We start from the raw sequence: 27,527 nt of genomic DNA, 5'->3' as shown, positions 1-27,527 counted from the left end.
GGCTACTAGCCTAGTAGGACTTAGCCCAGTTAACAAAGGATAGATAACATAAGTAAATAAAACCTGTGGAATTGCCAGCTCCCCTTGGATGATGAGAGCAGTACCCTCATGTGGCAGTAGTGCACAGTAAACTCTTTCAGATAGCAAGACAGGGAGCCTGTGCAGTCTGTGCAAAATAAATGTAATTTGTTGAAAATAAGCCATGCAAGTCAGTAGGCTAGCTGCACAATTCTGCACCAGCTGCAACCGATACAGCTCAGTATTAGGTAGGCACAGATACAAAGCACTGCAAATGTCTAGTGTGGAGGAAATAGAGGTGTGTACAACAGTGGAGATATCTGAATGAGGAATAAGGTGCCTAATCCCAGTAATGTGCTTTAGATGGAAACAGTATTGCCTTACACGAGCTGACACCCAGTCCCAAAGTGTAAGCCTAGAGTGAAGGATAATACCAAGACCCCTCACCTTCTGAATGAATTCCAGCTTATCAGTGCCACAAAAGGTATTTTTGGGTAGTGGTGTGACAGAAGAGTCTCTTAGAGTTGTATGTGCAGCCAAGGCCTCAGTATTAATGGTGGTCAATTTTAAAGAATTCCTTGTGATCCAAGAATATATGGTTTCAAGGCCCACCACCACCAGTAAATAAAAACAAGCCATGTCATCTCGGGGAAAGGAGAAATAGATCTATCTTCTGTGTAACTAAGGTACACAAAACCTCTTTCCATAAGTAGATCTCCAAAAGGAAGTATATACATAGTGAGCAGTAAGGGGCCCAAAATAGAGCCCTGGGGAATACTGCAATCAAGGTTGTAGACTGATGAAGAATTGGGTCCAGAATAGACTTTCTGTATGGTTAGACAGGTAGAAATGAACCATTCCCAAAACACAGAATTCCACAGTAAGCTGCAAGTCGGTCTGTTAAAATCCCATGGCCCACTGTCAGATGCTGCAGAAAGATCCAGGAGGACCGGAAACTGTGTATGTAATGTCTCTTGCCATCAAGAGATCATTAACAAGTTATGAGAGATGTTTCTGTGCTATGGTAAGAACAAAACCCTAACTGGAAGAGATCCATAGACCCACTGACTTTAAGGTGAGTTTGGAAAGTTTGAGATAGGGTAGTTATTTGTTTAAATTATATGGGTTTAATGTTTGCTTCTTGAGAGTTGGAATAACTAGAGCTTCTTTCAAAGCTGAAGTGGGGGGGGGATCTGTCAAGGAGAGAACCAATATTTGAAGGGTCTAGCCCACAAGTTGTCAGGCATATACTATAAAACAGATCAGTGAACTCCATGACATTGAGAATGTCAAACACCAACTAGGACTCAGCTTATTGGATAGGAAGACAATACTGTGCCACCCTTGGGTCCAGCCAAGCAAAAAGCAGACCAAATATTGTCAACCTTTTCAATGAAAAACCAAGCAGCAGACTCTGAGCTTGACAAAGCTCTTCCTGTTGACAGGCTGGGCTTTACAGTCTGTTCACTACCCCAAAGAACTTTGCAAGATGGTTAGCTACTATAGAGATTTGCCTTGACAGAAATTCTGACATCCTCCAGGAAATCTCTGCTTGATAGAATAATATTCATCAGGCTCTGTTTTTTTACTCCACAAGCCTGCCCTCAACCAGTGACACTCCCAATATGTGCCTTGTCTTGTACAACATAAGCAGAAATGTATAAAACCTGGTAGAAGCAATGATTTGTTAAAACACCTACATTTAGACACAAAACAGTAGCATAATAGTAACAGTTGTACTTTTGGGACTATTTAATTTCCTTAGAAACATAATTGTATCTTTTTATTTATTTATTTTTTTTAACTTTTGGAGGGGTGCACTTGGATATTGTTATGCTTACCACCTCTGTAGGTGTGTTTGAAAGTAAGGTGAGGTTTGTCCTTACCTGTTGAAGTAGAACAAGGTATACAGTGCACTGCCTCAGGCCGGTGTTTGACTTTGGATTTGGTACATGTTTTAACAGTGTAACAGAAACAGTGTTCAAGTGTACAACAGTATTTTCCAAAAAGGAACAGTAAAATTTGGGAATTCTATAAAGAGGATGGAGTGGGTGGAGAAATGTTAATAGTTCCAGTGGAGAGCTATAGTCTTTTTGTGCTTTGGAGACCAGCAAAAAAGTTTGCTGGCAAAGAATATGATACAATTGTAACAATTGTGATCATGAATTCTGCATATTCAATACAAAAGAGTAGGGGAAGTTTCCCAGTGCCCTAGCCAAATTTCTCCGAGTAGTACAGATACCAACTTGGGTGTTCCACGAAAAGAGGCCACTAGCCTAGTGAAAGTAACTCGGTCAACAACAGATAAATAAATATATATATATATATATATATATATATATATATATATATATATATATAAACAATCCCCTACACTGAAACACGAACTAATACAGGAATTGCTAAAGCCACAGCTCGTAGAAAACACTCTATTTAAACGCCAATGTAAAAACGTTTTTTGTCCAAACCAAATAGTTAGACTTCCTCAGAAACCAAATAACACATTGCTTAAAATTTGAATACTGAATTTATAAACTTCATTATAAAAAAACCGCCAAATTTCCACAGTAAAAGCATCTCTTAAAGGTACAGGTCACTAAATATTCAACATCCTAAATTCTGTTCCTACCATGAAATAAAGTGAAAATAGAATACAATACAATAAAATCACGGGTTCCTAAGCATTCACAAGGACCAACAAACATATTTGTGGATTATATTATTATGTAAAAAATTGTCCTAGCTCTATATATGTTGAATATCACATAAAAATACAAAATGAAAAATAATAAATAATAAACATTGATGAAACATTCGTGAAATGTAAACACTTATTCAAACCTAATAGATTAAAACCATAATATTGTACTCTATGCAAAATTATATATAACATAATTTGTGTGTAACCACAACCTCATCTATCAACTTTTCAAATTTAATAAGCACATCAAAGAACATTTTTCGTTGAGAACCTGGGTTGGTATATGCATTCAGTTTAATCTGCTACAGTAATTCTGTCTTCTCAAGCAATAAACCAAATGGACCTTCTCTCAAATCTTGCTTAATTTGGTCTAAAACTTTAAACTGGAATTTATGATCAGAAAAGGCCATAATGTGTCTGGCAAGTGCATTATTTTCTTTTTGCAATCTTATACTTCTCTGATGTTCATAAACCCTAGCCAATATTTACAGGAAACCCACGTATTCAAATACATTTTTACACTACTCCAGTGCACACCCGAATCATCAAAAGAAGTCAGTAATAAAAGGCCAATTAGTACGAGCTGCGTGCATAATAACATCAGATGAAGTATTTGCTAAAGAGTGTTGTAATTTAAAACAAATGTTTTTGAATAGGGCATATCCCATTTTATTAATAGAAGAATTGGTAGATGAGGTATCAACAAAAAGGAATAAAGGCTTTTATAAGCCCATCTTGAAACAACAAATTGATATGATGTTTAATCAAAATAACATCATTATTAATGTTAGATCTCAAGTGCATAATCAACAAAATAATGAAGTTGATTTCAACTTAGCTTGTGTATTAAGTTTTTCCTTGGATTATGCTAACATAAGAAAATTCTTAGAGAAAAATTGGACATTGATCAATGAAGATAACACACTGGTAAGCAAGTTGGGAAAAACACCAAAGATAACTTGGAAAAAGGGAATAAGCTTCAAAGAGTTATTACAGAAAAACAGTGATAGTAGTGGCTCAAGAACTAATAGAGGGATGACACAATGTGGTAGTTGTTCGTACTGCCATTTAATGTCATCTGGGGCCACTTTAGAGATCAACAGTTTAAAAATATACACCAAAGGTAAATTTAATTGTAATTCAAAGAGAGTAGTGTATTCAGCAGTCTGCCAATGCTGCCCATCATTTTATGTAGGAAAAACTGAGAGAAGATTAAAGGATAGGGTTTATGAACATCCAAGAAGTATAAGATTGCAAAAAGAAGATAATGCACTTGCCAGACACATTATGGCCTTTTCTGATCATAAATTCCAGTTTAGAGTTTTAGACCAAATTAAGCAAGATTTGAGAGGAGGTCCTTTTGGTTTATTGCTTGAGAAGATGGAATTACTGTGGGAGATTAAACTGAATGCATACACCAACCCAGGTCTCAACGAAAAATGTTCTTTGATGTGCTTATTAAAATTTAAAAGTTTAGATAGATGAGGTTGTGGTTACACACAAATTATGTTATATATAATTTTGCATAGAGTACAACATTATGGTTTTAATCTATTAGGTTTCAATAAGTGTTTACATTTCACGAATGTTTCATCAATGTTTATTATTTATTATTTTTCATTTTGTATTTTTATGTGATATTCAACATATATAGAGCTAGGGCAATTTTTTACATAATATAATCCACAAATATGTTTGTTGGCCCTTGTGAACGCTTAGGAATGGGTGATTTTATTGTATTGTATTTTATTCTATTTTCACTTTATTTCATGGTAGGAACGGAATTTAGGATGTTGAATATTTAGTGACCTGTACCTTTAAGAGATTTTTTTTGCTGTGGAAATTTGGCGTTTTTTTTATAATGAAGTTTATAAATTCAGTATTCAAATTTTAAGCAATGTGTTATTTGGTTTCTGAGGAAGTTTAACTATTTGGTTTGGACGAAAAACGTTTTTACATTGGCGTTTAAATAGAGTGTTTTCTACGAGCTGTGGCGTTAGCGATTCTTGTATATATATATATATATATATATATATATATATATCTATATATATCTATATATATATATCTATATATATCTATATATATATATATATCTATATATATATATATCTATATATATATATATATATATATATATATATATATATATATATATATATATATATATATATATATATATATATACATATATTCTGTGTATGTTAACTGCTGGTCTTGGGGTATGAATCCATGTAACAGAATGTGCTTTTATCTGAAATATGTTCCTTCTTGATCTGACACCATATGGTATTTATTAATGCTTACTTTCCCTCATTTCAGGAACGACAGCCTTTAACAGTAGAGGAAATGTATGAAGACATTAGTCAGGATCATGTCAAAAAAACTGTTACCATTGAAAATCACCCCCATCTTCCTCCACCTGCAATGTGCTCAGTTCATCCATGCAGGTATGTGTGTAATCTCTTACTCACTGTGTGGTTGTAGATCCATCTGTTTATGTAGAAAGCAATCTGTTATGCATTTTAAAATATGCTAAGTGTTATAATTTACGTATTTGTATTTTCTTTGTCTTCCATAATTGAGGGCATATTTAATTTGGGGTCTTTGTCCTTTGATATCCTTTCTGCCCTCATCTGTTTATGCCATTACCCTCCTTTTTGTGACAGTTACCTTATCTTTTTCAGTACAATTCATTTAGTGGTCCATGATGTGCTTTGTATGGTTTAAAAGGTTTGCTTCATATTGTAAAAAGATGTTGGATAATGTCACAAAGCTACTCAAAATGTTACTGTAATTTCATTGCTGATATTTCATAGGTATCAGCGTGTTCTTATTTGCCAGAAAATGCTGAGAGCTGAGACAGGAAAATGTGGGAAGCTGAAAGTTGTGGCTTTCAGTGCAGAGAGCATCTTTTCTTGGACTTTGCATTGCTAAAGGAAAATGTAACTTGGCATCTGTGCCATAGTGAAATAATGCTCCAGGTGGTTTTATGGATAGCCTGTCACTTTCCCCCAAAATATGTGGCTTTGTTGTCTCTCATTATTCTCTGATGGCCACTTCATGTTATTCAGGGTTACATGGGAGGTAAAGCCTATCTAGACAAACAGTGGATATAAGGCAAAGAGTCAGTCCTGGACAGGAAGGAAGCCCATCACAGGGTGCCCACACCGACAGGCAGTTTAGAAAACAGCCAGGTCACCTTTCAGCACATCATTGAAAACTAGAAGGAAACTGGAGGCCGTGGTGAAAATCCATGTGGACATGGGGAGAACACGGACTTTACCCAGAATGCACTCTATCTGAGATCTAAACTGGGGAATCAAGAGCTGGCAGGATGCATTTCTAATCACTGTATCACTGTACCACCACACTATCTTTAAAATGAAAGAACTACCCTAGAAAGTCATTCAGCAGCCTAAATTGACTCAGGCTTCCCCTTAGCTTGCATTCTGATGGTCAACCATCTTTTATGTGGTTGCAGAGTTAAGTGAAAGTGTGGCTGTCTGCAGCTCTGGGAGTCTGTTTTCCCCATAGAAAAGCATTTGTGTTTTCTGGTTGGCCCAGAGTGTATGTAAAAGACAGCTGTTAGGTCAAGATCAAGTATGAAAAGGAATCCAAAAAGTGAAGGTTCATGAATTTGTACAAGAACTGAATTATGCAGCTTCTGTCCATTATAGATAATTGGTTCCATTATTCTCGGTGGAAATTTGAGTTTGTATTAAAAAATCTTAAAATTAATTTGTTTTTCAGGTTGGTTTTGTGCATATATGTATTTTGGGGGAGCCTTAAAGTTAACTATCCTCTTAAATTTATGCTAACAAATCTATCCTGTCTTTTAGTTTTTATTAATACTAGTCCTACTTAAAACTGTATAGATAACTACCTATGTGTGCATCACAGACTTCTGTTAAAATTTCCTGTTATTTGTCTTGCTGAACCAGTCTGTGAAATGCAGTGATTCATGTCACCTCCAAGTCCGCACACACCAAATAATTTGCATCATCAGTTTCCATATTGATTTGTTAGAAACAATGAGAAACTGATGGATAGACTTTTTTTATTATGATATATGGTTTACTCGTATGTTTTTTTTTCTTCACACACAATACTGCAGTGAAGAAAGTTTCAAAGCTGTATGACACTGTAAAAGGTTTTCAACCTGGTAAGTGCTGAAAAGAAGAAACTTTCTCCATGGTGGTGTAAAGGACTCTCATATAAGTGATTCAAGAAGAAACTGTGGAGGAAGTTTACTGAAGCTGCAAGCATGGGAAACAAAATCTGCAACAATAATACAAAAAAAAAACCCTTAGAAAATTGATTAGAAGAGCTAAGTTTATGAAGTAAGCTTATCAGAAAACACCAGGAATGCCAATAAGGTGCTGTTAAAACACATATAGTCCTATGGAAAGGATGCAGTTTCTAGCATTAGTATGAAAGTTGATGAACAGAACTGCTTAATGACCTTTCTGTTGGCCTTTATGACAGAGTTGCAGAACATATGTAAGAAATTACACAAGTCAGTGATGAAGGTAAAGAAGATGGCAGCACATTTTTGTATGCAGTTTCAAGTACAATTAACAGTGGAGAAGGATCATTGGTGAATATTAACAGGTGATGTATGCAACAAGCTAATGATAAAACAGAATTGCAGAAAGCCAAGTAAATAAATTACACGCGACTCAGAATGCTTAATTAGTGGTTGTTTTGAAGAAGAGGTTATAGTAAATAGAGCAAAATCAAATGTCCATGTTCTAGTCTAGAAAAGAAATTGGTTGTGTTGAGTTGTAACCCATCAATGAAACACAGCTGGTAATAGTTGTCAACTGTGTTGAGACGAGAATAAAGAGAGAAAAAGGTGATGCCAGAGAAGAGTGTTAACGTGATGGAAGAATGTAATAAACAAAATAGCATGACTGTAATTTAAAACCGATAAAAACTGTTAGCTGTGTTAAGCAGTTTTAATTACTATATTTTAAATATGAGGGACAGTGAGGAATGATATGTCACTTAACTTTTCACATCCGTTTTGTGAATGCCAAGAAAACCGCACACAAGAAGCGATTCCAACCGTTGTGCTTGTAAACTATAAGTTTATACGGAATGTTGGCAAAGATATAAGAATTGCAAAGTTGGGAGGAATTTATTGAAAACAGTATGCTTTTGAGAACTAAATGGCATCTTACTCATTCTGATTTTGGTGCTGCACAAGTCATTCTGTTTAAGTACAAAATGCCTTGCATAACCAGTCCCAGGGCAGAACCGATAGATAGATAGATAAGGAGAGGATACAGCAGTAAGAAATATAAGGAATCAAGATAATGAGCCAAGCAACACTCTTATAAGAGCTAATTGGGTAATTGCGCCTTTGCAACATGATGATCCAAACATCACAGCTCATAAAGGACTGTGTTCATAAGAAATGAAAAACACAGGCATGTCTTTGCTTAACTCAGAGCACTGTTAGATAAGTGACATAAAAGAGCAAATAATTGCAAGAAAAATGGAAAATGTCATACCAGGCACTGTTCTTTTCTGAAGCTGTAGCATGTCATGGGTGCTGGTGATAATGTGATCATAGTCTTTATTGAGCCAGCAAGTGAGTCAGTGGAAGCTCTTGTCTGGAATATCTTTGTCCTTATAATGTCTTACAGAGCATTTAAAAGATCTTTTTACTTACTCGATTATGCTTTTAACATACAGATGGTATGTCTTTTACAAGTCTTATGATAATGAATAAGCATGATTATTGTTTGAAAGATGTTTCCTTTTAAATGATCTTTAACAGATTAATTGTCTTTGTAAAAGACCTAAGAACAGCAATAAGGGAAATTGTCAGGGAAAGCAGCAGGCTCAAATGAAGTTCTGGCAGATATGATCAATGTGTTGGGTGAGTTAAGAAGGAAATGGTTCCTGAGGGTTCTTGTCTACAGTATAGAGAGAAAGTCACAAGATGACTGGAGAGTAAGCATTCTACTTCGTGTACAAGAACAAAGGAAACATTCAAAACTGGGCACAAATGAAGTAGCAAACTACTATCACACTGCATGGAAATTGGGTAGAGGGTGATTGATAAATGGATACATGGAGTAGGTAAGATTAGAGCAGTTCAGATTACAGCACAACCACCCCAGTGTTTGCAGTGAGACTGATAGTTGAGAAGAAGCTAGAGATGTGGAAAGAGTCCAATTTGATCATTCCTAGTCATAAAGAAACATATGACAAGGTCCCCTGTGATAGTCCAAAGTCCACAAAATACTGGTAGAATTAGTGCCAGCTATGTACAAGGACCCAATGACACAAGTACAAATGAAATAGAAGGGAAATTAGTGGAAGAAGTTATCAGCTTCAGGTATCTGAGAGTTGGTTGTTGAGAAGAAGGGCCTGAATGGAGAAAGTCAAAGCCAAAATAAGAGGTGCTGCAGCCAGCTGTGACAGAAGAATGCCAAAGAAGCTGAAAATGAAGGCGCACCAAACAGCGGTGTGACCAGTGCATCTGCATGGCATAGAAACCTAGACAATGAAAGCTGAGCAGTTGAGGAAGCTTGACATGTTGAAGTACCCAAGATAGGGGTGGGTTGGTATGATGCACACTGTGGGACAGATGAAGAAATGAACATCTCAGAGCAGAGGCCAATGTAGCTCCATTTGCAAAAAAACAAAACAAGGATGCCTAACCAATACGTGGAGAAGACTTGTTACAGTCAGGTGTGACTGTCAAAGAAGGTGGCACTAAATCAATAGAGGTGGTGATCCTAAACTCATGTATAAAGTTGAAGAGGGAGTTGACTGTGTCTTTGTAGACATGGCAGAGTACAGATTTGTGCCACAAATGCATATACATTTATGTGTGTGTGTCTAGATACAGGTAATAGTTTCAAGCAAATTTTATTTAAATGCATACCAGTGATTCTGTTAATATGAATGTAATAATTGTACATTAATTTCAGTTATCAGCCCTCTTGAAGAATGCCAAGGTTATAAATGTGGTTTGTTTGCTGAAGCTAATCTAATACTAAAGTGAATTGGTTACTATATTACTTCAGTGATAGAAACTAGATATGACCCTGTGTAGCTGTTTGACTCCAGTACCGGGAAAAAGCCGAAAGAAGAATTCTTTGTCATTAAAATTAAAGATGTAGCATAGAAATTAATTCATCAGCTTAAATTAGTAACTTGAGCTTTGTTAGGATGAAATCCAGTAAGCAGGAACCCTTTTGCGTTTGCAGAGGGAGTGAAGACCTTCTGTAGCTTTGAGACTATCGTTCTTGAGCAGTTTAGAGGGGTAGTATGCAATGGCCATTATTTGTTACTTACATTACATTACTTAGATTATTGTATTACTTATTCAAGTGCATGTTTAGGAAGAAGGTAAGGGTCTTGAATTGTGAATGAACAGAACTAGGTGACCTCTCCTCAGTTGCTGTTAATTGGTTCCTTTGATCTTCATCATTAAAATCATTGTTTCACTATACTTTGTTAAATGTTGGAATTAGCCACTGGTGGACATTGGTCTTTCCCCCTTGACTTATAAAATAATGAGATCTCTGTGGAGTGGAGCTGATCCCCTTTGCCATGCCAGAAATACAAGATCAGCAGAATGTTTACCTATAAAGGGAAGAGCATTCAATTTATCTTCATCTCTTTTTTTACAGTAAAGAGCAGGCAGTGCATCTTTGTGTTCATCATATTGATCACTGCTGCAGTAGCCTTAGCTATATGGTTCATGTCCTGCTAAGGATATAACAAATGGGCATCTTGCACACACCCCAATCCATCAGTCAGCTCAAACTGAGCGTAGACTAAAGACAGATTTTTAAGCATCAAGCCCTACAGAGCTTTCCTGCATTCAACAGAGTACTGCTGTGCAGGCTTTAGAGGATTGACAGCTTGCGCTGTTCATTTCTTGGGCAGGTAAGTTCCCTTCAGAGAAGAACCCTTCATGTTTAAAGCAAAAAGCTCTGAGAGAGCTGCAGACATGGAAGATAGATACACTAGGAAAAAATAATGAAGCAGCTACATGTTGGGAGTGTATATTTTTTAGAGAATCCACAAGTCTGTTCAGGTTTGAGTGTACCAGTCTTTGAGAGGCACAGCTTTGTCCATCCTGATTCAAATACCATATTATCGGAGTCCCTGCTTATGTTGGCCCTTTTGGACACAGATTGTAGTCTACCAGTGTTGGAGTCAAGCCAAGACTCATTTGTTAACTGCACAGTGGTGATAAGGCATCTATGAGGGTGTTTTTTCTACCTACTAAATACTTGACTTTCACACTCCAGAGATTCTTCTGATCTTATTTCAGTGGTTTCTAGAAGTGGGTTCACTTTCTGCTGTTAAGCCTTTTCCATAGTCTTTGAGGCCTTTATTTGTACTAATAGCTGACTTTCAAACCTCCACCCTTCTAGCACCTGCCATGGCTATGACTTTTATGCATTAACAATTCTCAGAAAAAGATGTAGTGGCTTGGTATCAGGCAACTTCCTGTCCCTCACTAAGGTTCTTCATAGTGTACTTAACTCCTTGTGCTAAAAGAAAGAAGGCTTTTCCGCAGAGAGGTCATTTGACTGTGACATGGAGGAGTAGGATCATGCCAGTCTGGCCCAGACCTACTCCCCACTTGCCTGCCGTATAAGTATAACACCATTGCTTCAGGGTCCCCTGCAAAGGAGGGCTCCATGTAGTAGACTGTGAATCTCATAAAGAACTCTTATTTATTTAACATTTGTTGACTGGGACAGTCCGAGTGGACCGCAAGTGTCCATTTGCAGTGGAGGCCCGGGGAACAAAGCTCCAACATACAGAAACATCATATAACAAACAATGAGTAGTATATGTAATACATAGTGTCACAAGAATATACGATGTGCAAGTTTAAGGAGAGTAGTTCAAAGAACAGCAATATGCAAAGGTGGTTAAGTACAGAGGAAGGAGAAAAAAAAGCTATTTTACATTATTTACATGTTTGTTTGAGAGAATCATAAGCAAGTTAGTCGAGGTGAGGGAAGAAAGATATGGTGAGTTAAGGGCAAGGAAGGATGATAGTAAGATTAATCAGGTCTGATACATGAAGCAGATCCATGTTTTAACTAGGTGAAGTTTCAGATTGTTTCTGAAAGAGGCCAACTTATTTTCAAGCCTTATTTCTTTGGGGAGGGAGTTCCAGGTTTTTGAGACTGTGCAAGAATAGGGGGTATTAAGGAAGTATCTTTCTCTCAGTAGAGTTACTTGGATCCTTTTTATATGAAAAGCTCAGGTCCATGGCTATTCCTTTGGTATTCATGTCTTTAAGAGCAGCTCACTTGAGCCTGACTGTTCGCCCCCTACTCGGAAGAAAAAAAAAAAAAAAAGACTACTGCCAGCCACCTGCTTTAAAAAGCAAGACTATTTTTGTTGTTCTTACAAATTAAATACCTGTAGAAGAATTGGCAGTTGTTCAAAACCTTTTTTAAGGATCACTGACAAACTTGTTTTTATACAGCCATTGATAAATGCACCTAGTTGGTAGAAGAATTCTGGGGCAGATCCAATAGTAGTATCTCTAGATACATCCAGGAGCTAAGTTAGCATTTGAGCTCAAAAGGGTCCCTGATGAGTGTTCTGTATGCAACAGTACTAAAGTGACATCTTCACGGCGATAAATGATGTGGCTAAAGATAGGATGAACCCTTGCGAAGATAGGCTTACTGAGCTGACCCAGATTGCTTTAAAAGTTGGAAAGCATATAGCTAGATGTGTCTTTGACAGGTCTATATTATATCATTGAACGCTTAAAAAAGCGAATGATGAATAATCGACCACACGTAAGTGAAAGCTTTTACAATCTTGAAAGCTCAGAACAAAGATTTATTTCCAAGGAAAAAAAAATCGATGTTCCAAAAAAAAAAAAGAAAAATTGAAAGAAAACCTGATGAAGTCATTCGACGAAAGCGTATAAAGATACTACGCTATTTCAACTGGAGCTGTATTTTGCGTTTTACACCTGAACACCAGTATCCAAACGAGGTTTCTATCTTCAGCCTTGCGGTGTTTTTGCTAATAGGAACCCGTCTTTGACAGAGTAGGTTCATATGCCAGCATGGCAGCGTCATGTAGCATCGTCTCTGTGCTTGGCTCAGAATTCCTAGTAATGTGAATAGCCAGTTACCGAGTGTTCCCCTAGACAAAGATTAGTTATTTACCATTTTTCTACAAGATATCTTTAAGAAGATTGAAGAAAACGATATAAGAAAATGCAGTTATTGAGTCAGCTGCTCATCTTTTTTCAAGGTGTGCCAGAAATTACCCTACCGAAGAATGCCCCATTTATTTCAAGCAGTATAAATAAAAAAGAACCTTGTGAAGGAAGTGATAGAAAGGGTCAAGATAGGCAACAATGCAGGATGGATGGAACTGATCCCCACCCAGTAATGAAGGAAATTGGCAACACTAATTACTTTAATGGTTCCTCTTCTCTTTCCTTTTCCCTCCACTCAACTTGTTCAAGATAAACTGGTTTGGCATAAATTGGTCCTTTGGATAACTGTGTGATCAGTGTTGCAATGTATCATTTTAGGAGTTCCTAACAGTAACATTTGTAATGTATAGAATTACATAACTTAAGAAAAAAAAAAGAGCAAAACAACAAAAAACTATTTACAGAGGTGTTTACTGTACAACTAGAATTCTAAAAGATTGCAAAAACTAAAATTATTTAAGTGCTAACAACTGTAGAGTTAGCAGTTCTTTAAGTTTCTTCCAAGTGTTGTAGGAAGAGGTGGTTCTGGTTGTTCTTGTCTTGATTGTAGTAAGCTCTAGTTGACAAACCTCTGTTGCAATGCTTAGACAATTCTTTCATAACTGGAGTAGATTCACTTTTCCAATTCTTGGTAATAACCTTTCTTGCTACTGTTAAAATACTCCATAAAAGTGGCTGTGTTTTCTTTTGTAACATCTTTATTGAATCATCACTTAAGACGTAGACAAGCATACATTTATATAAAACAAAACCATATTAACACGTTCCCAAGTACAAACATTATACATCACCTGTATTCTTTTGTATAATTCACTCCAGTGTTACATAAATTGCTCAGTTCCTGCCTTCCCTTAAACTTCACTCCTCCAAAACATTATTCTGCATGTATTGTTCCATTTTCTATGTAATTTGTTCCTTCTCTTTTCTAAAGATCCCACTTCCAGTTCTTTATCTCTGTTGCACTATTCAAAACACCAGATACGGTTGGTTTAGACTTTGATTTTCATTTTCTAGTAATTGCTTTTTTGTAGCCACCAGAATTAAACTTAACAAGATCTTACTGTATATGTAGGCAATTCAGATCCTGTATCCCAGCTCAAAAAATCATCTCCTTAGTTACACCTATTTGTTCACCCAATATTTCTGACAGAGTACTCTGTAGAGAATTTATAAAGTCTGCCAAGTCTTACTCTCCCAAAACGTATGTTCCCAGTAACCTATTTCTTCCCCATCACAACTCCAGTATTTGCCATCTACTGGAGGAAAACAATTTGTGGAGTCTACTTGAGGTATAAAAGTACCTATGCAAAGATCCTAAATCTTCTAGATTTTGTTACATATGTCTTCCCAATGTTTCTTTGTGAATTGCTTATCCAATCATTTCTAACATCCTTTGATTGATTTCTATTGTTTTCATGCAATATTTTTATGCTCTAATTATTTCTTTCTACCAACGGCTTATGTTCTAGACTCGGCTAAAACTCTAGCAGAGCAGGTTTTTCACTTAGGATTACCCTATCACTTTTTCTTTGCTTTATACTCTGATATTAATCCCTGGATAAGGAAGGCAGTCTCTAGCCTGCAGTTCAGATGTCTTCTTGGGCTCTTCACGTTCTGTTATCTTTCTCTGTCTAGTTATTTGCTTGCAATACCTTGGTTCTTTTGCCAGTTTTCTGGAGTAAATCCCAGGCCCCTCTTGCCTACTCTTTGTACCCATAATTGCACTCATCCATTTCAGCAACATCTCCTTTCTCCATTCTCTTGTTGGCTTAGTTCTTAGAATACTTTTTGCTACTTCATAAATATAATATTTTGTATGGCAGCTGCTGTTCTCATTAAGGATCTGCATCCAAAATCCCTGTCTGTCCTTATTTCTTGAATTCCCCCTTCCCACTTCATCATCATCCCTTTCCACTTTGAATTATAGCTTTCTGCTTCTGTTATGTATTTGAACCTTAACATAGTGTACTTCTAAAATATCCCTTCAAATTAGGTAATCATAAACCACCTTGCCCTATTGGAAGGATCAGCTTATCACACTTGGGGCCATCTTAGACAAAATCTCTCGGCTCTTTATCACTGTCCACAACTTCTCCTCTGGTTGATTAAAAAAATATATATATGCCTGACCCGTATATAAAATAAAGGTACTAAAAGCATTTTCACTGCTTATATTTTGCTGTCCTTATCCATAAAGAAGAGCTTCCAATTACTCAGTTTTTGTATAATCTTTTGTTTAGTCTCTTCCCACATAACTGTAGCCAGGAGCGGCCCTAGGTCAACTGGTGCCCTAGGCAAAAGGGCTCCACGGCGCCCCCCACCACACTACCTGGTGCTCCCATCCTGGTCTATCTACATCAAATAAATACTGGAAAAGTGATGCCTAAGGATGACTGTAGCTGCCATAACAGAATCCTTTTTAATCCACACTCCTAATTGCTTCATTTTAATGTGTCTTCATAGATATGGTTGTTGCCGAACCAATTCATGTGTTCATAGATAATTTGCAGCTGCAGCCTAGGTTTCATCTTCATTAATTTTATATCACAAAGACTTGAAACTGTGTCAAAGTATATCACACTACTGATGTCCTTTTTCTGATTGTATCAGGTGCAAATAAAGCCAACTTTTCTTGATTACCATACCAATTACATCATTGAATTTCTGAGTCCCTTATTTTCTTTGCCAGTGGCTCTAAATATAATGCAAATAAAGGAAAAGAGGACACCCCTTCCCATTTCCTCTGTTCAGACACAACTTATCAGAGTAGAACCCTCCCACTTCGATTTTTGACTCTGATTCCTCATACAGCCTCCTTTTTAACCTTATTATTGTGTCAGGAATGTAGATGCTTCCATTGCCTATTCATAAAATCCCAACTTAGTCTATTGAATACTTTGTGCCAAGACCCACCAACAGCAGTAAAATTTTCTTAGTCTTTTTCCCTCTGAATCATCATTGTTCTTTTAATGTCAAATTTTGCCTCCTGTCCACAAAACCATATTGATCATATCTTTCAATTGTGGCAACACATTTGCCAGTCTTTTAGCTGTTATTGACATGGAAACTTCATCTTCATGGTTTAAAATTAAAATGGGCCTATATGCCGAAGTGTCTGATTATTTACCGGCTTTTGGTATTACAGCCACCACAGCTTTCTTCCAAGATGTTTGAGCTTCCCCTCCTTTTAAAATACTGTTAAGCAAAACTTTCCAGATCGTTGTCACTTTCTTCCCTCCTAGCTTCCAGACTTTCACATGAATACCATCTCTTCCTGGAGTCTATTCTGCACCTTGATCATAAGTTACCATTTTTTGTCTCATCTTCTCCTATATTACTGTTAATTGTTAAGCCTCATCTGCCTCTAACTTTGGCATACTTGTCTTCCGTAAATGTTTTCATCTGTGCTCTTTCTGGATTTTCATATTTCTCTGCTTTATACAAATTTTCATACATTTCCAAAATATCTTTAATACCGCTACAGGATCTCTGGTTATTTTTCTTGTTATAGTACCCTTAAGCCTGGCGGCAACCTTTTCTTCTTTCTGTTGCTTAAGTCATTGTGCTAAAAGCATTTGTGCTCTGGAGTTATAAAAACAGTTGCTTAACAGCAGTGTTTTTAATATCCCGGTACTCCCTTATTTTCTCTTTAGCACACTGCAGTTTTGCATCTTCTGTGAAATTCCTCTTATTCTGCAATACTCTAACCTTTTTCAGCTCCTCTAAATGACACTTATTAATCATTTTTTTCTGTTATTTCTACCCTATTTTAAATTCTAGCTAAAACTTCTTAAGAAATTTCTATCTTCCCTATTAATTCTCAAATAATTTCCACTACCCATTCCTTATTTTTGTCTTTAACAAGTTGGTGGGGAAGTGCCATTTTTTTTTTTTTTTAATTTTTACATTGCCTTGCATTTTATCTTCATGGTTATTGGCATATAATCTGAAGTAGTTGTTGGATGTGTTGAAGCTTTCTTTTAAATGCATACACTCCTGTAAACTATCATTTCTATCTAGTCTTGCCCAGTTATTGTACCTTGGGGTAGAATATGTAAATTTATCTCAGAATTCGTACTACTGAATTCATGTCTTCCATACCAAATATTTTCCTGACATTTTTCATAAATCTACCCTCTTTTTTTGTCATATTTTCCCTTCTGGGTCCCCCAGATACATAGTCACTGTTGCAAATCAACTTCCAGTCCCCACCTGTAAGTAACGATCCTTGCTGAAAGCTGATTATTTCTTCCAAAAATGTCTTAATCACCTAGGTAGAATGTAAATAAATGCCAGCCTAATCCTCCCTTGCTAATAGCCCCTTACTACCACAAATCTACCATTATCATTTTTCTTGTTGTTTTACTATTGGAACTCCACTAGCAGTTAGTGTTAAGTACTTTCCCTTTTCCTTTGTCCCTGATGTTCTGCTGAATATCCATCATGAAATCCTTTATTTATCAAATTGACATGCTCACATCCTTCCAAATGTGTCTCCTGTAGTACTGCTGTTTACACACTTTATTTCTGTATATAATTCAGTACAACTGTTTACACACTTTATTTCTGTATATAATTCAATACAAGAGTCTGTAACTGTGAGGCCATTCACATTGTAAAATAATATTGATAGTGTAGCTATATGATACAATGTTATCCACCCCACCTATTGTATATGACAGCTTTTTTAAGTGTCTTTTTTCAGCTTTTGTGTTAAATGCACCCACTAATTTTGGCAGGTTGATCCTTTATACATTTGTTTTTGTCATCTCCATTTGAATCTGTGTTACATGACTTTGTTTTTTTTTTTTTTGTAGGGTTTTCATTCAAACAAACACCCCCCAGAACCTATTAACTTAAAAGAAACACACATCTTCAAAAAGTGAAATTTAACCCTCTCTATAATAACAGTTGTCCCAAATCAACAGTTGCACCTGCAGGTATTACTGGGTCTATATTAAAAACATGAACATTTACTTACCTGAACACCTAAACGCCGACACATATTCCGTGTACTGCAAATACACCAACCAAAACCCTACTTCTAAACCTAAACTAAACCCTACTTCTAACCCTACACTAAATCTTACATATACCACCATGTATGCACTTAACTTAACCTGCACCCTAACCCTAAGGTCCGTAACTATCGCATACTTACCTTAAAAAGCTATACCCAAACAAACTAAATAATCCACACACATACACTTAATAAAACCCTACTTATAACCCTACACTAAATCTAACATACGTTACTATCTTTGCACTTACCTTAACCCACACCCTAACCCTAAGGTCGATAACTATTGCACACTTACCTTACAGAGCTATTCCACAGAAGGGCCAACCATGACGATTCGACGTTTCAGAGTTTCGGATTTCGCTCTTCAGAACGATCAATGTTTTCACGGTTCGATGAAGATGTGACGGTGTTTAGGTATTCAGGTAAGTAAACGTTCGTGTTTTTAATATAGACCCAGTATTACCTAACCTAAAACGAAGGTTATACATGCTAAGGCGCATCTTACAGCCTGTGCTGCTACTTACACTAATTGCTGTCTATTCTTGCCTTATCTTTATTTCTCTCCCAGATGTGAAAAACAGGTTGTATGCTTTCAGAAAATTTTATTTTTTTAGTCATAAGAAAAAGTGCTCTGGTTGTCTTTAAATAAAGGTAAATTATGCATTGTTCTAGTAAATGCATTGCAGTATTTAGGTACCAGTAAAGCTGCCATCTCTTATTCACTTCCAATAATTTCAATTTTTTTTTTTTACTAAGCATTGTACATTATAATTTTACATTTCATTCAGCAAACAATGTCTAGTCCTCTTGGGATTTATTGCTTTCAACTTTAGTCAGCTCGTCTCCATGGAAACAGCTGCCCTAAGCGACAGGCTTCTCAGCTCACACTGAACATTTGTTTGCTAACCGAAAACTGTTCTGTTATTTTTAAAGCCCACTCATCTAGACAAAAAAATTAGATTAAAGACTAGGGCATTAATCCAGACATTCACGTATACAAAAGTAAGAGAAAACAGCTCCACTCTAAATATATTATAATCAGTGTGCTTGTATAACCCATCCCCCATCCAAACAGACAGTGTTGTAGCATATTCATTTAAACACGCTTTTTGTCCAGCCTTTCTTTTTCATTTTAATGCCTACATTTCTTAAAACTAAAAAAGGAAAAAGTACTTTAGTATCTTTATCACATAATGCAGTCACTGAAAATGCTTTATTTTATAGCATGCAGTTTATAACATGAAATGTTTTATATAAATACTAAGAACAAAAATTGTTTTACGTAGTAACTTTTTTGTTTTAGTACACTTCCCACACATTAATAACATGTGGGTATATGCTTTTCAGTCCCTCCACAAGTTTAACACAGTCAGCAAAAGTCTAATCTTTCCCAGTCACTTTTTTCTTGAGCCATGTTTCACAAATGTGATTGATGCTTTATAGTCTCACATTTATTCACTAATTGCAGTGTTGTTGATCTTCCTGTTAGTCTCCATCTGCAAACCTCAGACTTTGGTTCAAGTCCAATGTACTTCTGATTCTTCCAGTCAATCCCTATGCTTTTTTTCTGTTTCTAGCATTAAATTTCTTTGTGAGCTTTATTATCAGAAGAATGAGAAGCAGAGTCTCCTTCTGTTTGATGGATAATTTTTTGTTGGACTTTTGTATTTCTTCCTTAGCCTGTTCTGCATCAAAAATGACTGTGATCCTCCAAGAAAAAAATATTCTGGAGACAGCTAGATACAGAAGTTTGAATCTCACACTTGCCTCTCGACTTTCCCTTTATTTGCTGGGATGAATTTGCTTTCCTTCTGCTTGGTGTGCAGTGATTGATCATTTTCAACAAATACTACTGTCTCCAGTTTTTAATAATTTGCATTCTGCCACAGTTTTGTCAGGCTGAACTCTTTCTGCTAGTATGATTGTGTTTTTACTTATACAAGTTGTGGCTGCTTTCTTATGGCCAGATTTAGAACGTGCACTTGATGTGCCCTTTCAGTTAATAAATTATGCTGTGGAATATCAGTAAAAATTGCTTATTTGTACTTTCATAAAATTAATGCAGTCTGTTCCATCCAGTTTTTTCTGGTACAGCAGAAAATCTCATTTTTTGTCTGTAATTGAATTTGTCTGTAACAAGGCTGTGGATTTACTGGACATTATGGACCCACACTAGAGGAATGAGACCTTGGGGAGATGAGTCAGCTGAGCTCAACCTCCGGCAGAGAATATATGCGATCCTTCCTTTACGTCAGGGCTGCGACACATATGACACCAAAGTCCTAGCAACCCCCACTAGTATCTGGGAAAGATTCTCTTTCGGAGTCATGAACAATTACTGTTGGGTCTTTATCCTCTTGTAAAGGTATTTTTGAGAAGTGGGAGGAATTTCCTGGAAAAACGTGGTCCTACAAAAGTGGCTTATTTTTTCTACACACACCTTCTTCTCATTAAGAGTCTGAAAGTATGATATGAAGGCTCTTGTCTGTCATCCCCTTCACTGGGCAGGCCTTAAACACAAAATTTCTTCTTTAATCTGTTCTCTAATACCATTTTTTTGAAACAGCACTTTTGATCAGTGTCATAATCAGCCAGCCTTTTCATTTCAGCTGCTGATTTTAGCAGTTTTCAGTTCATCTGAATAACTGTTTAAACCTTCTTCCATTTTTTTCCAACCTTTTGTTATTTGAATTGATGTACTCCTTCAATGTTTCATTCATTTTAATCAGGACAGAGCACACTTGATTTATTTTTTTCCTCCAATTTATTGTAAGCCATCTTTTGACCAAACCTGGAGCTTTAACTGCTTTTTGCTAAACAGCTGAAGAGTTCTTCCCAGACACTGTTTTCTCTTCACCTTTTCTAGTTGACTTTCTTTCAGGACGCTCTTGTTTCTTTGATGGCATGCAGGCAGTGTGTTTACTAGCCAGTAACTGAATTTTACTAAAACTAAAAATAATTACTAGCTCTTATCTCTGTTTCTGTTTTCACACTGGGAGAATTGAATTAATTGATCTTTCTGATGAAGTCTGGGGGATACTCGGACGAATACGCTCTGTGTATGTTCGGCATTAAAAAATATGGAAACAAGGCTGTGTTTTAATATTCTACTGGTGTCCTGCGTGGAGCTTTTCAACCATCCAGTTTCTTTTGATTTATTGTTTTTGAAAACCCACTGGAAAGTTAATGCCTAGAAATGTGTTTGCACTGTACCCACAAGAGCTGTTGCATTTGGGCTCCATCAGCATGCTAACCCCATCCCAAGACGTAGTCTGTATTTGAGACGTGTGTGTCTTTATCAAAACAGAGATTTGAAGTGCCATTGGCATGTTATTCATAGCAGATATGATCTCTGTCGCCTTCCTCATCCACCTTGGTTTCTTCACTAAGGAAAGGTGTAAGCACATGTGTGAAAGGAGGCACTTAGAATCCTCCATGGAATAATAAACTCTAATTGTTGGTAGTGGCAGTGTAAAAGACTCCTCCTGCATCTCCCCTCTTCTGATCTTAAATTTGTGGAGATCTTGGACTTTAATAAGAAGGGCGACGGCTGCAGAAACCTAACTCTTGATAAGTGAGTCTTCCTTAAATAATTACCTTGCTGCATTTGAGCAGTCTCTTGATGGTATTTTCTGATGCTGTTCTCATGCACCTTTAACTGAAAGGATTGGGACTTATGGCAGCTGTGAGTTTTCTGATTCCTCATGCTGTGCTTCCTATACACATCCTGCAGTCAGTCCTAAAAAGTCAGTGGAGTCAGGCATGATACTTTTTTGGGGAGTTGTAGTAGAATTTTGAGAACATGCATGTTACACCTTCAGTGGTGAATTCACAGCCCCAGTTTGTGTCTGGGAAGTCCATTTGTCCTTTTTTGCCTTTGGTGACAATTATGGATGCTTCTGCTCTAAGCTGGGATGGGGGGGGGGGCATTTTCAGGGCAAAGCAGTCCAGGGTACATGGTCCCCACTGATGGCCAAGTTGCACATAAATATATTGGCGGTCAGAGAGATTCTTCAGGCACTTCAAGACTGCCTCACAAGGTGCTGTTGGCATCTGCACAAATAAACAGAGAGGTACTTACTTTTACCTGTGTGCTGGTAGGTCATAGGGTGTAGAAATGTCTTCTGTTAGCTTTCTGATGGCAACCCGTATTCATGCAGAGGCCATCTTCTGTATCAGACAGAAGCAATCATTGTCTTCTGATGCTTCCTAAGTGGTCTCTCAACTTGACAGTAGTTCAGAATATTTTCCTTTACTCAGGGTTGCCATGCTGCACTCTGTATCTCTGGCTAACGCCAAATATTGCAACTTATTTTCCCAGATTCCCTCTGCGGGGAAATGTCCTTGGGACAGTCTGGTTCAGAGTTGTCCCTCAGGTCAGCTGTATGCCTTTCCTCCTTTTCCCTCAATTCCCAGGTTTAATCCAGAAGGTGAGTCTATATAAGGCCACTGTTATGTTAGCCCTCTTTTGCACTCTGCAGCCTTGGTTCCCTCTGGGTTCCCTCTGGCAAGGCCTCCTCATTTGGACTGACCTTGGTGTCTGAAGGTATCCAGAGCTCTCCTCTCTCACCCATCCAGTAAGCCTCAGTTGGATATTTTATCCTTCCTCTTGGCCATGTATTTTCTCCAATTATACTGATTTGCAGGAAAGCTTCTTACCCTTCTGGGGTTATCCAGGTCATTACTTCACCCCAGAGACATTGTCCTGGAAATATATGCAAAGATAGGTCAGTTTGTTTTTCTGTTTGAGCTTTTTTTGAGAGGTTTAGACCCCTGTTTGTGTGCTGCTGGAGAATGCGACATATTTTTTGATAGTCTTGATTTATAGTTCAGAGTACATCTCACTGTTGTATCAAACTATGTCTTCCTTAGGTCACTGTTGCAGTACTCCAAGGGCTATCTCACCAAGTAATCTGGATGTGTAGTCAGGGTACCAAAGTTGAAACCTTCCATAGAGCTGTATGTCTAACATATGACTTATGCTCATAGGCCTGAGGGTACATAAATGGACATATGAGTGTGAGATCCTTAGACTATCTTGCCACCAGTCCGAATACAGGTCTCGCACCTGTCTGTTCTGCATGTGGTCGTTTTTATCATTCTTGCCTTTGCTTACTCAGATAAGTGCCTTGTTCAGGGGCCTTCCTTGTTTTCCTTGTAACAGTTTTTCTCAAGGCACAACTAAGGTCTGTAAAACCTTTCTGAGGATTTGCTTCCTTTTGAGGACTGATTTTGAACTTTCTTTTTGCAAGCACTGATACCTCCTATATTTTAACCTTCAAGCAAACCAAAAGTTGAATACTTGAGACAGAAAGCTTATTTTAGTGGCAGTCAGTACAGGTAGAATTTTCCAAAATTCGAGGTTTATGCATAGATCACTTTGTGTTTCACAGATAGTTTCCATGATGATTAATCCTACATTTATATGCCTAAGTTAGCCACTGAACTGAGTTTAAACCAGAGTATTATTCTTCCTATGCACTCTAAAAGGAGTATGTAACTTTTGCATACATTAACTGCTTGTACGCAGCTTTGCTTTTATTTGGATAGATCTAAAGTGTACAAAAGTACATCTCATTTATTTGTCTATTATGGCCCCCTATAAGCTGTGGTCTAATGTCTGCAAAACAACTTTTATGTAGATTGTTGTCTCAGTGCCTAAAAATTCTGCTGTGAGATGCACAAGTGCAATGTTACCTGGCAAAGCTACAGCTCAGTCAACTAAAGCAGGTTGCATCTTCCCAGGCCTTTAGGAATGCTTCTTTGGAAAAAATTTGTGTTATGGCATGATCTTCTCTGCTTACTTTCACAAGATTCATGCTGGATGTCATCTGCCTTTGGGAATTCAATTACACATAGGAACTTTTCATGATGCCACTTAGTGGGACAAGATGGGCAGTGTGTGCTGCACTGAAGAAAATGGACAAGATCACCTCTGATACAAAAACTTAGACCACCCAGATCCATTGGTATGCTGTGTACGTTTGTCTTCAACGTACCCACTATACCAAGGACTGGAGACCTGGAGGCGGAAGATTGTTTAGCATGTGAAGGGATGTCTTTGAGTTTAAATGATTTTTGCTCACTGTTAATGACATAGTTGGTCTGGAGCCTGAATGGAAATGCAGAACATTATGGGCTAGGAGTAGGAGTCAGAGATCTGGGAAATTTTCAGTGCCAAGCTGATTTAAGCCTGCAGTTCACTCCTGTAATTGAAGAGGATGGACACAGATCACCTTGATCAATTGTTAGCAGATGTGACACTTCCAGCCCAGCTATCTGGAATTTTGTAAATAATCACACATCATTGTGAATATTAATATGATTCATATGCTTGTCTTACAAATGTAAGAGAACTATATGTAATGTGTATTTTAAACTACTGGTACAGAAGTGTGTATAAAGTACTGAGCTAAAATGTAACCACAGTGTACTGGAAAAGAACAGACGTATATAAACTATAAACCTTTGCAAATGTATTTTAATAGTAGAAGCTGGAACATAGAGTTAACTTGCAAAACTTAAAGAAATTAAGTTGAAATTGTTTTACGACAGTGGTATCTCTTAGTTTCAGTGAAGCAGACACAATGTCTAGAGCTAGAGGTTTTTCTGCTGTCTTGAAAATGAAATAATTGCTAAGTTTCAAATGTAAAAGCATTTTTATTGTTTTACATCTTCCAAGTTCTGCAAACCTCTGAGAGATGTGTACTTCTCACACAGAGATATTAAATTTCTGTTAGTTTCTGTTAGCATGGGAACTGAAGGCAGGTGACAGAGTGATTTCATCCATGCTAAACCAGCAGTAATATGTGCTATTAATTTAAGAACTTTCTCAGAGAGGGAGAATGGGCAATTTTGTATCTTGTCTTGGACCTAGAAACATCCATTCAGCACTTTAGATGTAGTTAGGAATATAGTAAAGATTAGTTTAGATGTTTTCTGTATTTATTTGAGACTGTCCTGTAATGTTGTTTCAAAATATTTCCTGTGATTCTGAACTCTGTAGTTACTGTGTTGTTTGAGTAGTGCCTTGCTTTTTTATTAATTATTATTAAATATATTTAAACCTTTTAATTGTGGCTGGTTTGTGTAGAGATATTTAAGCTCTTAGAGTACTTGCATATGTATTTGGTGATACTGTATAGGCCACTCCAATAGCCTTGCTCTTGGTCACACTTACCATTTGGATAATAGAAACATTACACAGTAGGATTTGGACACCCTTTGTAAGGGCCTTAGAGTAGATGATAAGTAGTGGTTGGTGGCAGTGATAACTACCTATTAGTCTAGGCAGAAGGGGGCATAGCTAGTAAACCTGTGCCAGCCTTCCCCAGGAGTGTCTGTGTGTTTGTATATAAATCAAATCTCAAAGTGCATGTTGTGTGTCAGCTACTTGGACCAGGGACATGAAGCACTGGTTGGACAGAGAGGGTGATGGATGTTTTGGCTTGACACTCGGCTGAGATCTTAACCCTATAGCTGTGCCAGTGAGGAATCGTATTGAGGATCTGGAGAGGCAGAAACCAGCCCCAGACTGACTGTGATCTCTGTGTGCTCTTAAGGGAAATTGTACTTCACTGTGTGTGTACTTGTCATCCTCCCATTGTGTACATCCCTCGCTGTTGCCAGTGGTGAGGATTGAGGCTTCTTGATTACTGTGACAGTGCAGAGGCGTCACAACATTTAACCTTAATTTCCTTTTAAGCAAATACTTCAAAATGCTCACCCTTCAGACCATGCTCCCTTTACTACTGAAACTTCCTATTTCATTACCTTGTCTGGGAAAGACCGAAAGACACCTCATGCTACATCTCAGTCCCCAAAGAGCCGATGCAGTTCCTCAGATTTGTAATGAATCCATTCATTACCAGTTAACCTATCTGCCATTTGGCATTTTCACTATGCTTGGATCTTCACAAGATGTTTATCTGCAGTGTTTTTCGACCTCTAGTCAAAGGGGATTTAAATATTCTGCCCATACCTGAATGAGTGCCTGATCCAAGCTACCCAGAAGGAGAAGCTCAAGATGTCCCGGACATATGATTTCCTTTCTCTATCCAGCTTTGTGTCCGCTTCCATCCAGACCTTCCTGTCTAGTTTTTAGACACCCGAAAAGACAGAGTATCTTTGCAGAAGAATACCATCCTCCTGCACCAGTTGCTTGGTTGGATTGCCTAGAACATTGCTACCTGGTGACCATGTGTTCTTTTTGAAAAAACTAGGGTCCATGCCCAGTTTAATCCAAATGGTTGTTCTGAAGTGGCTGCGCAACAGGAAAATTTGTGGTGTGTGAAACCTTTAAGAATGGTATTCTCAGCATTAGGAACAGTAGGACCCCCCTTTTCCTCCTTCTCACTGTCAGAAAGGAGGTCCTGTCATGAACAGAGCAGGTCTGAGGCAATCCAGGGCATACTGTGTGTAACTTTGAGGCCTCTACATTTCCTGACTGCAGTTTTATGCTTGGGGCAGCATACATCGAGGATCTGAATGAGCAGGGGATTTAATCCATTAGGGTCGAATCCAGTTGTATACATGTTGAAGAGATTATGGCCATAATTTCATCAGTACAGATTTTTTAAAACACTTCTTTAATCAGGAGCCTTACAGGTAGTTACAGGCTTTACAGCAGTGATGTACATCAACAGGCAGTTGGGTACCTGTTCTCTTGTCTGCTGTGAAACTAGGCCTGTAAGGAGTTCTTCTTCCTCCAGGCAGTCTACGTACCCAGGAAGTAGAATATGATGACAGACCACTCATGTAATTTCCTGGACAATGTGCATTAATGAAGTTGGACAGTTGGAAATGGATCTTTCCACAATGTGGCAAGAAAAGCAGCAGACTTCCACTTTGGATACCCTGCCCATAGGGTCTCTGTCCTCTTACACAAAAAAAAAAAATCAGAAACTGTCAGATGAATTTGCATGCACTGTCAAAGCATCATATCATCTTAGAAATTACAAACTGTTTCAGCATGCTCATCTCTTGAGGCAGTCCTGTTTGCAGAGACCATCAATCTCTGGAGAGAGCACTTCTCTTAATATGGGAGTCCATTGATGGGTCTGAGACAAAAAATGAGGTACCTGGATCTTATAGGCCTTGGATGAACCTAAACCACTACTCTGTTTGTAGTGATAGTACTGCTGTGTGAATACACAAACTGTAACAGAAGACATTCTTTCTCTCTCTTTTTTTTTTTTTTAACTGAAAACAGGGAGGGCCAGTCTCCAAACAATCAGTCCCAGATGGGGAGCCTATTCTGGTTTATGAAACAAAGGAGCATTTTGCAAAGACAGGTTAGAGCTCATCAGTAACCCATTTTAAGACCTTTTTCTGCCCAGATCATGTGTGAGTTGGCTACTTGGTTATCTAATCACATTTTTTTCTAAGGTAAACTAGATGTGCATTCCAGGAGCAGGGCATGCTTTGGCACTGCCATCTTCCAAGGCCTTCTTTGTTGTTGGGGGGGGGTGGATTTGATTTAATCTATCATTGTTTTCTTGACCTGTTCTGATACTGATTTGTTAATCTTCCCATATGTAATGAATACT

At 37.5% G+C, this 27,527-nt stretch overlaps 1 protein-coding gene across 1 annotated transcript in view; it reads left to right on the top strand.

Annotated features, from left to right (window-relative positions):
• The window catches only part of ATG3 (autophagy related 3), a 1,040,279-nt gene that overhangs the window by 828,963 nt on the left and 183,789 nt on the right, over nt 1-27,527 (top strand). Inside the window, exon 13 of the mRNA XM_044072369.1 lies at nt 5,042-5,169. Within this exon, the coding sequence (XP_043928304.1) occupies nt 5,042-5,169 (128 nt within the window). The remainder of the gene's footprint in view (nt 1-5,041; nt 5,170-27,527) is intronic.

Source organism: Protopterus annectens, chromosome 5.part0 (genome assembly GCF_019279795.1).
Source record: "Protopterus annectens isolate FY-2018-M chromosome 5.part0, PAN1.0, whole genome shotgun sequence".
NCBI lineage: Eukaryota > Metazoa > Chordata > Ceratodontiformes > Protopteridae > Protopterus > Protopterus annectens.
This window is presented reverse-complemented; position numbering and strand designations above follow the sequence as displayed.